The sequence below is a fragment of the Miscanthus floridulus genome, chromosome 19, assembly GCF_019320115.1.
Source record: "Miscanthus floridulus cultivar M001 chromosome 19, ASM1932011v1, whole genome shotgun sequence".
NCBI classification, from domain to species: domain Eukaryota; kingdom Viridiplantae; phylum Streptophyta; class Magnoliopsida; order Poales; family Poaceae; genus Miscanthus; species Miscanthus floridulus.
The window spans coordinates 83,290,870-83,302,902 of record NC_089598.1 but is presented as its reverse complement, the minus strand read 5'-3'; the positions used below and the strand labels follow the sequence as shown (position 1 = coordinate 83,302,902).

At 46.6% G+C, this 12,033-nt stretch overlaps 1 protein-coding gene across 1 annotated transcript; it reads right to left on the bottom strand.

Annotated features, from left to right (window-relative positions):
• Positions 1 to 271: 271 nt before the first annotated feature.
• Positions 272 to 1,417, bottom strand: LOC136528661 (uncharacterized). The gene is made up of 2 exons (XM_066521623.1): positions 1,000 to 1,417; positions 272 to 842 (listed from the first exon to the last, which is right to left on the bottom strand). The coding sequence occupies exons 1-2, from the start codon at positions 1,181 to 1,183 to the stop codon at positions 586 to 588; spliced, it is 441 nt and encodes a 146-aa protein (XP_066377720.1). The 5' UTR covers positions 1,184 to 1,417; the 3' UTR covers positions 272 to 585.
• Positions 1,418 to 12,033: the final 10,616 nt, after the last annotated feature.

Here is a 12,033-nt window from a genome sequence, read left to right as displayed (position 1 = left end):
GCGCTCGAGCTTCCACAGCCATGAGTCCGGACGGGGACCTCCACCAGCCACCCGAGGTATCGCCTCCACAGAAACAAAGGCAAAGCCGTGCCCGACAGCAACGCCTGATCGTTGCCCGGCGCCGGAGAAACCGACCCCGGCAGGGCACCTCCTCTCAACAGGTGGCCGGTGGGAAAAGATCTAGCTATCGGCCAAGGAACTGCTCGCCAAGAAATATATTCTTTTTTAACGAGAGAGGGAGAGATTTGTACAAGTGAAAGAAAGATGGAGCTTTGACAGCGAAGAACCATTCACTGATCATCATCATTCAGAATGTCGAGTAACTAATGTACAAGGAAAGGACAGCAAGGACACGCACAGATCATAAGCTCCCTCGCGGGACGGCCACTAATAATTACAAAACTTTCCCAGCAATGGGCGAGGGAGCTAGCTAGCTTGACCGGATTAATTAGCGGCGCCACTAGTTGGCAGCACACACAGCACGTACACACAGTGACACACATCGGAGTCGGAGGTCTTGATTAATTAATGGAGTGGTTACGTCGGGGCCGGCCGCCGGCCGGTGATGCTACCTAGGTTAGGTAGCTAGTAGGAGCAGGCGACCCTGAGCATGGTGCGGCCGCGGAGCATGCCGCGGTACAGCGCCTCCCGGTTGGCCGGCATGGGCGTCCTCAGCGCCGCGGCGCACGACGGCTCGGCCTCGGCCTCCTCCCGCATCGCAGGGGCGGCGGCGGCAGTGGCGGCGCCATTGTCCTTGTTGTCCACGACGTCGTCCGCGAAGCGCACCCGCTTCTGCTGGCTCCCGCGCCGCGCCATCTCCCGCTTCTTCTTCTTCCGCTTCTCTGCATGCGACGCGCACGTACGGGGACTCCCACCGTTAGGACTCTCAAACAAGTAACGCACCGGCAGTCCGGCACCGCACGCGCGCGTACGACGCCGCGCCGCGGCAGAGGAGGAAGGAAGGAACCGAGAAGGAACGGACGGCGCGCGCGCACTTACCGGACGAGGAGAGGCACGGCCGGAGCCGAGGAGACGGGGCGTCGGAGTCGGACGGGACCAGATGCGGCTGCTTGGCGCGGCACAGGGAGTAGAGGACGAGCGTGCCGGAGAGCGCCATGGCGGTGGCCGCGATGGCGAGGCCCGCGTGGGAGCCGCCCGACGACGAGGACGAGGACGGCGCCATCCCGCGCCCGGGAGATCCAGCCAAAGAGTAGTAGCGCTACGAGCAGCAGCAGAGTCCGCCGGCGAGGGCCGAGCCGAGGGAGGGAGGAGGGAGCAGGGCAGTGAGGGAGTATTTTGGGCGGAGCGGAGGACGGAGGTCGTTGGGGGCGTTACGTTGGGCCGGGTGGTTGTCGGGGGACCGTGTCGTGCCAGAGCCTGTGTACTACCTGCAGCCGCGAACCCTTCTGCTCTATTATAATAAAGGAAGAAGAGAAGACGGGCTAGGCTTTAGGCGGGTCCGTCCGTCATAAGGTCACATTTGTTTACTACTAATCCAGATTTATGCTAATCCGCTGCGTGAAGTTTCTTGGAAACCATTTGGCCGTCGTATCATCTGAAATCCATTTCAAAAGCTACACGGATGACGTGAGAAAGGCACGTCGCTACACGGGGGCTCAATGTCTTGGAGGATGTGCTACGGAGGGGGCGTAGCAGGTGTCACTCTCTCACTGGTGCTACGGTAGTCGGTAGCTTAGATGTGCCATCAGTTACAATTCTTTTGATCTAAGCTAAAATAGTTGTGCGTATGAGCCTATCTAGGGTCGAAGGTACAAGAGTGCGAGATTATCTTCGGATGTCCACAGCAATGGAGCCAACCTACAACAATTACAAATAAAAGTTTCTATAATAATTTTGAAAACCAAAAACAATATCGGTTATCCAAATAACCTAATGGACTCAGGGTAGGTTCAACTTCCTCTAGTTTTTTATTCACTCTTCGCCTCTCTCCTCCCTATCAGTTAACTTCGTGAAACTCTGATTGGTAGCATCCCCGTGTTGGGATCCGGCCCTAAATAGATTGATAGCATCATACGTTCTGATTCACATTTTATTTTTGTTATTTGTTATTATACCGTGTGAGGACTAAGGAGGCGATGCCGCAAGGCATCACCCGCGCATGTCAAGCGTGGCTCTGCGAGTTAGCACAAATTAGGCTGGATTCATATGGGAGCTGGATTCTTCAGCCGAAACAAAGTGCTTTCATCTTGGGCGTGAAAACCAAATTCCATGCATGTGTGGACAGGGAAGAGCGATATCGTCGTAAGGATCTATTTGGATCACAACTGGATTGTTATAATACATGTGATTATTATAGTTAGGATTATGGATTATAATAATGAGTGTTTCGATCCCTATATTATTATGACTGATTAAAGTGAGAAGTTCTTATATTACCGTCTAGAAGACGTCGAGATAATTAAGAGAGGAGAAGGTGGGGAAGGGAGAGGGTGCAATTTGGACTCCCCCAAAATCATGTCTTTCCTGGATTATGAGATTATAGTAATAAGATATTTCGATTGTAATAATTCATAACATAATCAGTTTTCTTTGGATCATAATCTGATTATTATAACCATAGGTGTTCAAATAGGGTGTAAGCCTGAAACATTTACTAGCAGCATTTATCCATAGCATATGATGACATAGGAGTAGTTAGTTAGGTGCATGATGATGGTATCGATGGATAGGATAGCATCAGCAAGCAAGAGAAAGTAGTACTCCTACCGTACCGGAGCGGTATACGACGGCCACAAGCAACACGTGCGCATTGCATTTGCATTTGCATCATCGGTCTAGACGGCCGGCCGGTCCACGCAAAATAAGACTAAACTACAGAGTGATAGCGTAGGCAGGACAGGAGTCGAGGCGGGCCGCGGGCAGGCGTCTTTGAATTTGATCCGGCACGGCATCCCCCATGGTTGGACACCGTCGCCATCAGCCTCCTGTGCCCTGTGACTGTGAGTGACCTTATAGCTCACGCACGGCGGCCTCGCCGAAATCGCCGTGTCCTAGCTAGTCCTAGTCCTCCTATCCAACGACGGCTGTTGCCGCATATGATTGCGGAATCCTGCTGTTTCCGTCGGCCTATCGATGTTGCTTGCACAGACGCAACTATCTAGTGCAGCCCGCCAGCCGTGACGCACACCGTGAAAGGGATGCCAAAAGAGAGGTGAGGTGACACCCCAGCACTTTGCACCCAGAGCTAGCCTAGTTTATGCAAGATTTGCTTACATACCAAGATTAGCTAGTTGGTAGTGCTCTGTTCGCTCGGAGGAATTCTGAAAAAATCTGAGAAATTTATAAGAGAAAAACACTATTTTGGATAAAAAAAAAAGAAGTAGATCAGACTAGATTTAAGGGCACACGAACCGGACCGGTATATCCTAGATTCTCAGGGTGACGTGACGTGGGGAGGAGTGAGTGGAGTGCTATGTGTGCGAGCAGCGCTAGCTCCGATTTGTTGCGGACTGACGATCCGTCCAATTGAAGCTGAGCCCCGGCCCAGAATTCTGCACTCTACTTCTAATATAAGCGCAAACAAACCGTGTTTTCGCTACGCTTTGTTTAGAGCACCTACAAATGGGCCAAATTGGCGTGCTTTCCTGTTGGAGTAGTGTTTTTCAAAGACATGATGATGTACATACACTAGCGAAAACTCGGTGAGACACGCACCTACTAGACCATCCGTAAGACTGTCTTCAACAAGGAAGCCACAACTCAAAATAGATAGCAAGGTAGTAAGAGACTCAAAATTAGCCTCCAACAAAATACCTATACGAAAGACCTATTTTAGGTTGCCTGAGAGGCACAACTCAAATATAGATATCCTCTCTTCTGAAAACATATTTACAGAAAGGATTCTCTTTTGGGTGTTGTTGTTGGAGAAGATGCCGAATAAGTATTGAACCTTTTGCCTGTAGCGCTACCTAAAGGACGAAAGGATTTTGTATTTTGGGTGTTGTTGTTGGAGATAGGCCCGGTTTAGATTCCAAAAATTTTCACCCCAAAGTGTCACATCGAATCTTGCGGCACATGCATGGAGTACTAAATATAGACGAAAAAAAAACTAATTGCACGGTTGGGTGAGAAATCACGAGACGAAACTTTCAAACCTAATTAGTTTATAATTAGACACTAATTATCAAATACAAACGAAAATACTACAGTAACCACGACAAAAACTTTCGCCATCTAAACGCGCCCGTAGCCTAATGGACAAGTAGGCATCTCTGCTGTGAACTGTCTGCCCAAATAAAGTGCCAGGATTTTTCCCTTTGCCCGGCTGCACCACTCGGGATCCGGGGGGAAAGAAAAAGTGGATATGTGCCTGTGGAAAATCCAAATGTGGCAGTGAACCAAATCGACCCGATGGTGAGGCCGTGTTTAGTTCGAGAATTTTGAAAATTTAGTTATTTTAGTATTTTCGTTTTTATTTAACAATTAGTGTTTAATCATGGATTAATTAGGCTCAAAATGTTCGTCTCGTAAGTTCTAATCAAATTATGCAATTAGTTTTTTTTCGTCTACATTTAATGCTCCATACACATATCGTAAGATTCAATGTGATGGCTACTGTAGTATTTTTGGGAAACTTTTTGGGAATTAAAAAAGCACTGATACTACAAATGTTGATGCATTGGTGCTTACTGTACGTACGTTGGAATTGGAAAACACATGTAGGGCCTTGTTTAGATCCCATCGAAGTTCTAAGTTTTTTCACTCTCTCTCCATCACATCAATTTTTAGCCACTTGCATGGAGTATTAAATATAGGTAAAAAAATAACTAATTACACAGTTTAGTTGGAAATCACGAGATGAATCTTTTGAGCCTAGTTGGTCCACGATTGGACAATATTTGCCAAATAAAACGAAAATGGTACTATTCATCAGGTTGAAAAAAGTTACAATCTAAACGAGGCCTAAGGCCTAGACGGTAGTATAAAGCGACAACTATGGCACCAGGTGTCCTGGTCATGGCAGCGATCATCATCATCAGACGGAGTACTGGGGGGCCTTGGGGGCAGGGTGGGCAGAGACGAAACGAGCGGTGCGCGTCGCAGGCACATGCGTCCTTGTGCTTATCCACTCCGAGATCCGCACGCAGAGGCCTGCGCCATGATTGTTGGCGGGCGAACATGGCCGACCACGGGCAGACGACGAGCACGACCACGGGCACGGGCACGGGCACGGCCGCCTGCAGCAGCAGCAAGTGGAGCGGCTCGCCTGCTGAGCAAAGCAAAAGCAAAAGCGCCGGGCACGGGCAGTGCAGGCGGCTGACCCAGAGATTTTTTTTATTTCTAACATTTTTTTTACTATTTTCAAATTTAACACAAAATTCTTTTTATTTTTAAATCTAACACTTTTGACCGACAACGCTGACGCACCATGCGATGACGTGACACTTTCCCGGGCCTTCGCCGCTGACATGGTAGGCGCTGTCGCACCGTAGATCTTGGCGTGGCAGTGCCGCGCCATCACGCACGGCGCGACGAAACCGCGTCTAAGCGATGCGCCCTGGCTCCCTCGCTCCCTTTCTCTATCACTACGTCGAGGCCGGACGCCCGCGTCCTGAGCCCGCACCGTTCACCAGCGTCATCCTTCGCTCCCAGCGGCCTCCCGGAGGCCGCGCTGCTGCCGGACACCTCCCCCGCCCTCCCTCCCTCCCAGTTAGCCTCTAGGAGGCCGCACCGCCACCGTTCGCCCCCCCTGGGCGAACACCGCCCTCCCTCCCTGGCTGCCTATCTCCCTCCCCCCAAGCTTCTCATCGGCCTCCGTCATGGTATTCATGCTCTTATTTGTTGTTTGAACTGTGGATTCAAATATGACGATTGGTAGCTAGGGTTTAGAGGAATAGTAGGATTGGTAGCTAGGGATTGGTAATGGAGGATTTCTACTTAGGGTTTGGAGAAAAAGATTAGTTAATTTTCTCTATGTGAAGGCTAATTAGTTAGTTATAACTATTAGTTAGAACTATCGGTGCATAAGTGTATGTTATATTTTCTTTGTTTTAATGCAAATGGTTCACCTTTACATTGGTTTAGTACTTTTTTGTTTTACATTAATTCGTGATGTTTTGATTGATGTTAAATTACAACCGTTTTATTAGATGGAAGACACGTATCAGGAACAGTTGTGGCAAAAACGGGAGTCGTCCTAGAGAATTATACCCCGACGCATCTAGCAAAGATGCCCCCGTGCCTCCTGATCTCCCTGTCCCTAACAGTGACTGTGATTGTCTGGCCGACGTGTTTCAATCGAGACATCAAGACACAGCTGCGCGTTGCTTCTACACATGTAGTCGTTTTAATGTAAGTGATTCTTTCTGTACCTTTTTTTCTTTATTTGTGTTACTAGGTTACTAATATTTTGTTGGAATCTTGTTGTGTAGGCCTGTGAGAGGTGCTTTTTCTTTCAGTGGATCGATGGTTCGGACAAGTTTGACCCAAGGTACCTCCTTTTCGACGATTGATGGAGAGGGAGACATCCACGTGAGCACTTCGAGCGGTGGGTTCCACCTCCCCCTAACCCCTGCCAATGACGGCTAAGGAGAAGCACTTAGCCACAGTTAGATGACTCGAGGAACCTCCTTTGTGCGAATGCGGAGATCGAGGTATGATAAACCCTAGGAATACATTAGAGTTTGTGTGTCCAAACAAGCATGAAGTAAGTGAAAAGTGTATCTATTGAAATGTTGAGCTATATGTGTTCATGTACTAATGTCACCTTTTTTAGGTGTTTTCAATGAAGAAGTGTCGTTTCAAGGAGTGGTTGTATGGTCCTAAGAATCGATGGCTGGAAGAGCCGCTAAAGGCAAAGGAAAAGAAGAAAGAAAGACTAATTTTCAAAGCACCTCCTGTCATGTGCGAATGTGGTGTTAAATCTAACTACGGCCTAGTCCTTTCGGAGCTTAGAATAGGCCATTATTGCGGCCATATGGTTGACTATGATGAGGTTGGTTACTGTTGTGGAAAACATGAAATCGTATTTTTTTCTTTTGCTAAGACTTATGATCTAATTTTTCGTTTGAACAGAGCATTAGGAAATACAGGTGGGAATCTTATGATGGTCAAGCTAAGTTCTTGGATGAACTGAAGGGGAGGCAAGTAATTGCACAGAAGAGGGGATATGGACCTGACTACGTCGACCTCTTCGTTAAACAGCGGAAGAAGGACATGTATGAGTTTGCTAGACAGCGCAGTATTCGTAACCCGATCGGTGTTAGACTTAACAAATGGGAGTTGGAGAGACGGAGGGAGTTAGAGGAGGAGAGGGCAAGGGAGGAGGAAAGAGTACAGATATATGTCTTAAACGACCATGTTGTTACATTGTGTGCCAGTGAGTCATTGGAAGCCTTGTTATTTTCATTGCCTGCTTTTAAATGTAATATAATCGTGTTGCTAACTTGTTGCATTTCATACATAAAGGGATTAGATGCAGCGAGGACCATGCTATAGAGATAGCCCATGCAAGATTTGAGGAAAAGAAGTTACATGAGCACAGAACATGAGCTGGTCGTACCGTTCAATCTCTGATTGTGCTGTCCAATGAGAGGAACGAGGATGAGGACGACACTGTCAGGTTTAGTGATCTCATCGCTCTAGCTGAGGTAGGCTTGTAGATGGAGGAGGCTAAGGACGACACTTGTAGACTAAGCGAGCTCATCACTCTAGCAAAAGCGGACTTGCAGGCTGAGGAGGATGACGACGTGTTCTTCTCTCAGGCTGTAGAGGCCGCAGATGAAGCGGAGGCCGCTTACTACAGGCGATAGGTAGATCAGGGCAATTTAGGTGAGCCTAGGCACATGAACAAGGCGAAGGAGGACACTTCTTGTCTCAGGTCGTAGATGAAGTGGAGGCCGCTTACTCCAGGCCTGTAGAACGCCTGGGCCCTTCCCTTAAGACTCATGAAGTTGAAACGCTGCTTCATTGGACAACCTTGACAATTATATGGCCTGGGTATAGAAATGTGGTTGGACCATTTTAGTACACTTACTAAATACCAAATGGATAACAAATTGTAGTATTCGAGTATCTTACCGCGTATCTCTGAAGCAGGGCTGTCTATGGTTGTGTCTCCTCCCTAGTGGTAATATTGTACACATCTTCAGTGACATCTTCCTAGTCGTCCTCGTCAATTGTGTCCTCAGTGTAGGGGGGCTTAATATGTGTCCTCATAGACCTGTGAAGCCACCGCACATACTCGTCGAAGGTGTGCTGGTCGTGTGGGGGACCCATATCGACCACTTGCCGCTCCCTGGTCTCCCACAGCTGGATGAACTCGTAGTGCTTCACGCGCCAATCCTTATCCTTGTACCTTTTCCTGCAGTCAAACCTACAACAAAACGATAGTTAGTTCTACCACACACACACCTCACAATTGTAACTTTGTGGTGTCCGATGATGCACCCTTGCAATTTTTGGTTGGTGGAGTAAAGCGGTGGTGGGTAGCCTGTAATTCTTTTGAACTGCTTGCAAAGCCTGATGGGCAAGAGGATCTCGACCACGTGAAAGAAAATAAGAGGGACGTTGCAGCGATACTCGTCGGACTCTTCCCTAGTGATAGGACTCAGGCACTCTTGGAGCTCTGGATCATCCCAAGGACACCAAGTGACATGAATATTTCGTAATTGAGTTAGCTTGTGATATAGTGTACATCCAACAAGACCCATGTATGATATGAAAGAGAGCGTAACCTAGTTGAAAGGTCCTAATGGCTAGAGGGGGGTGAATAGCCTAATAAAAATTTCTACAACAACACTTAACAAAAATAGTTAGATGATTATGAGGCGAAGCAAGTGTTGCGCTAGCCTACTCAAAATGCAAACCACCTACCACAATTCTAGTTTAGATAGTGTCTATTCACACAAAAGCTATGACACTACCCTATGTTAGTGTGCTCTCAAAGGCTAACTAAAGAGCCACACCAACCAAGCAAGCAAGCTCTCACAACTAGCTACACTAAAGAGCTTGTCAACTAGTTTATGGTAAAATAAAGAGAGTGATCAAGAAGGTTATACCACCATGTAGATGAAGAAACCAATCAATCACAAGGATGAATAACAATGAAGACCAATCACCTCGGAATCAATGATGAACACAATGATTTTTACCGAGGTTCACTTGCTTGCCGGCAAGCTAGTCCTCGTTGTGGCGATTCACTCACTTGGAGGTTCACGCGCTAATTGGCTTCACACGCCAAACCCTCAATAGGGTGCCGCACAACCAACACAAGATGAGGATCACACAAGCCACGAGCAATCCACTAGAGTACCTTTTGGCTCTCTGCTGGGGAAAGGTCAAGAACCCCTCACAATCACCACGATCGGAGCCGGAGACAATCACCAACCTCCGCTCGACGATCCTCGCTGCTCCAAGCCATCTAGGTGGCGGCAACCACCAAGAGTAACAAGCAAAATCCATAGCAAAACACAAACACCAAGTGCCTCTAGATGCAAACACTCAAGCAATGCACTTGGATTCTCTCTCAATCTCATAAAGATGATGAATCAATGATAGAGATGAGTGTGAGGGCTTTGGCTAAGCTCACAAGGTTGCTATGTCAATGAAAATGGCCAAAGGTGTGAGCTTCAACCGGCCATGGGGCTTAAATAGAAGCCTCCACGAAATAGAGCCGTTGTACCCCTTCACTGGGTATAGCGCGAGGTGACCGGACGCTCCGGTCCCATCGATCGGACGCAGCACCGGACGCTCCGATCTTGAATACCGGATGCGTCTGGTCTCTCCCAGACTGCCATGTGTCCAGTTCAAAACAAGGTAGCCGTTGCAGCCCACACTTTCATGCGATCGGACACTCTGACCGGACACAGAACTACAAATGACCGGATGCAGAGCCGCCGAGTCCGGTCGAGTCTAGTAAGCCATCAGGGCAGACTGGACGAGCCTGTTAGAAACTGACCGGACGCTGAGCCTCAGTGTCCGGTGGAGTAGAGTAAGCATCCACGCTCGACCGGACGCGTCCGATCACACCAGACCGGACGCCGCCAGTGTCCGATCAACTGTTCTGCCGAACATTGCATTTGTTGAATCACACCGTCCGGTGTGGCGACCGGATGCGTCCGGTCGCTGAGTTCATCGCCAAATACCGGACGTGTTCAGTCTCCATACCAGACGCGTCCGGTCGCTAAGTTCATCGCCAAATACCGGACGTGTTTGGTCACCATACCGGACGCGTCCGGTCAATCTGTAACCAGCACGACTAACTCCTTTTCAACTCTATCTTCTTCATCCTTGCTCAAATGTGCCAACCACCAAGTGTATCACCTTGTGCACATGTGTTAGCATATTTTCACAAATATTTTTCAAGGGTGTTAGCACTCCACTAGATCCTAAATGCATATGCAATGAGTTAGAGCATCTAGTGGCACTTTGATAACCACATTCTGATACGAGTTTCACCCCTCTTAATAGTACGGCTATCAAACCTAAATGTGATCACACTCTTTAAGTGTCTTGATCACTTAAAACAAAATAGCTCCTATAATTTATACCTTTGCCTTGAGCTTTTTGTTTTTCTCTTTCTTCTTTCCAAGTCCAAGCACTTGATCATCACTATGGCATCATCTTCATCATGCTATGATCTTTGTTTGCTTCACAACTTAGAGTGTGCTACCTATCTCATAATCACTTGATAAACTAGGTTAGCACTTAGGGTTTCATCAATTCACCAAAACCAAACTAGAGCTTTCAATCTCCCCCTTTTTGGTAATTGATGACAACCCATTCACAAAGATATGAATTAAAATTCAATTGAATCCATGTTGCTTGTCCAAGTATATTTACTATGTGTAAAAGGATATGGACAAGTTTCATGAACCCCAAATGGTAGCAATTGCTCCCCCTACATATGTGCTAAGAGTTTGGATAGTAGCTTGCACATATGCTTGGATAGGAAATATAGGAGACAATGTCTACCAAATGATGCTAAGGTATAAAAGATGGACCTTTGAAGCGTGATACCAATCGGAGTGCACCAATATACCAGACTTAGCACCATGGTTAGGTTGATACCACTTGGAAACAATACTTGAAACGAAATCACTAGATAACCTAAGCATGCTAGTTTTTCATTTCATCACTCAAACCTACAACTAGCATACATCACACAAGCATGGATGTTTAAATTTAATACTTGTGCCATGCAAGCAAACATATGAAATGCACATTCAAATGCACCATACAAGTTCATGAGCTAGCTCCCCCTACTTGTGTGCTCAAAATTTTAGTTGATCCCTTTTCTTTGTCACTTCTGTCCCCCTATGTCATATATCAAGTATATCTTTATGTTTCTCTCCCTTTATTATATTTCTCCCCCTTTTCACTATTTTTACTACTATCTTTGTTTCTCTCCCTCTTTGTCATCAATGACCACAAAGGTTCAAAATATAGATAGTATTACTTGTAGGGTCAAGATTATCAATGTCAATCAATGGGATGAGGATCAAAGTTCTAAATTTGGTTCAAACTAGAATATATGCCAAAGATATTTAACTCGATTTGATCCAAGGACAAGCTTCTTCACACCTCCAAATAAGGGTTATCTTGTACCATATTGAGTTAAACACTTATAGCTCATTTTCTAGATTAAACATTAGGTTTACAAGCCCACAAACATGTCATATGCTACCACTAGATCAAAATAAGCATAGAAGCAATAGTGGTACCATACAATCATCAAATTCATTTGATTTTCATGAATGAGCCTAATAAAATAGAACCACTTGAAAGATCCTAATAAAATTGAAAATGTGACTAGATGCACTAATCATGTCCTTAGCAAGGATGTATGTCGTGCCAATCAACTTTTACCTTGGATTGCTCGAAGGAGAGTCATGTCATATAAGTGGGGGGTGTGCATCAACACATATTTGAGAAATCCAATATGTTCAACTCATTCCTTAGCTTGCAAAACCTTTTCTCATTCAATGGCTTGGTGAATATATTAGCAAGTTGATCTTCGGTGCCTACACTCTCAATGCAAATGTCCCCTTTTTGTTGGTGATCTCTTATGAA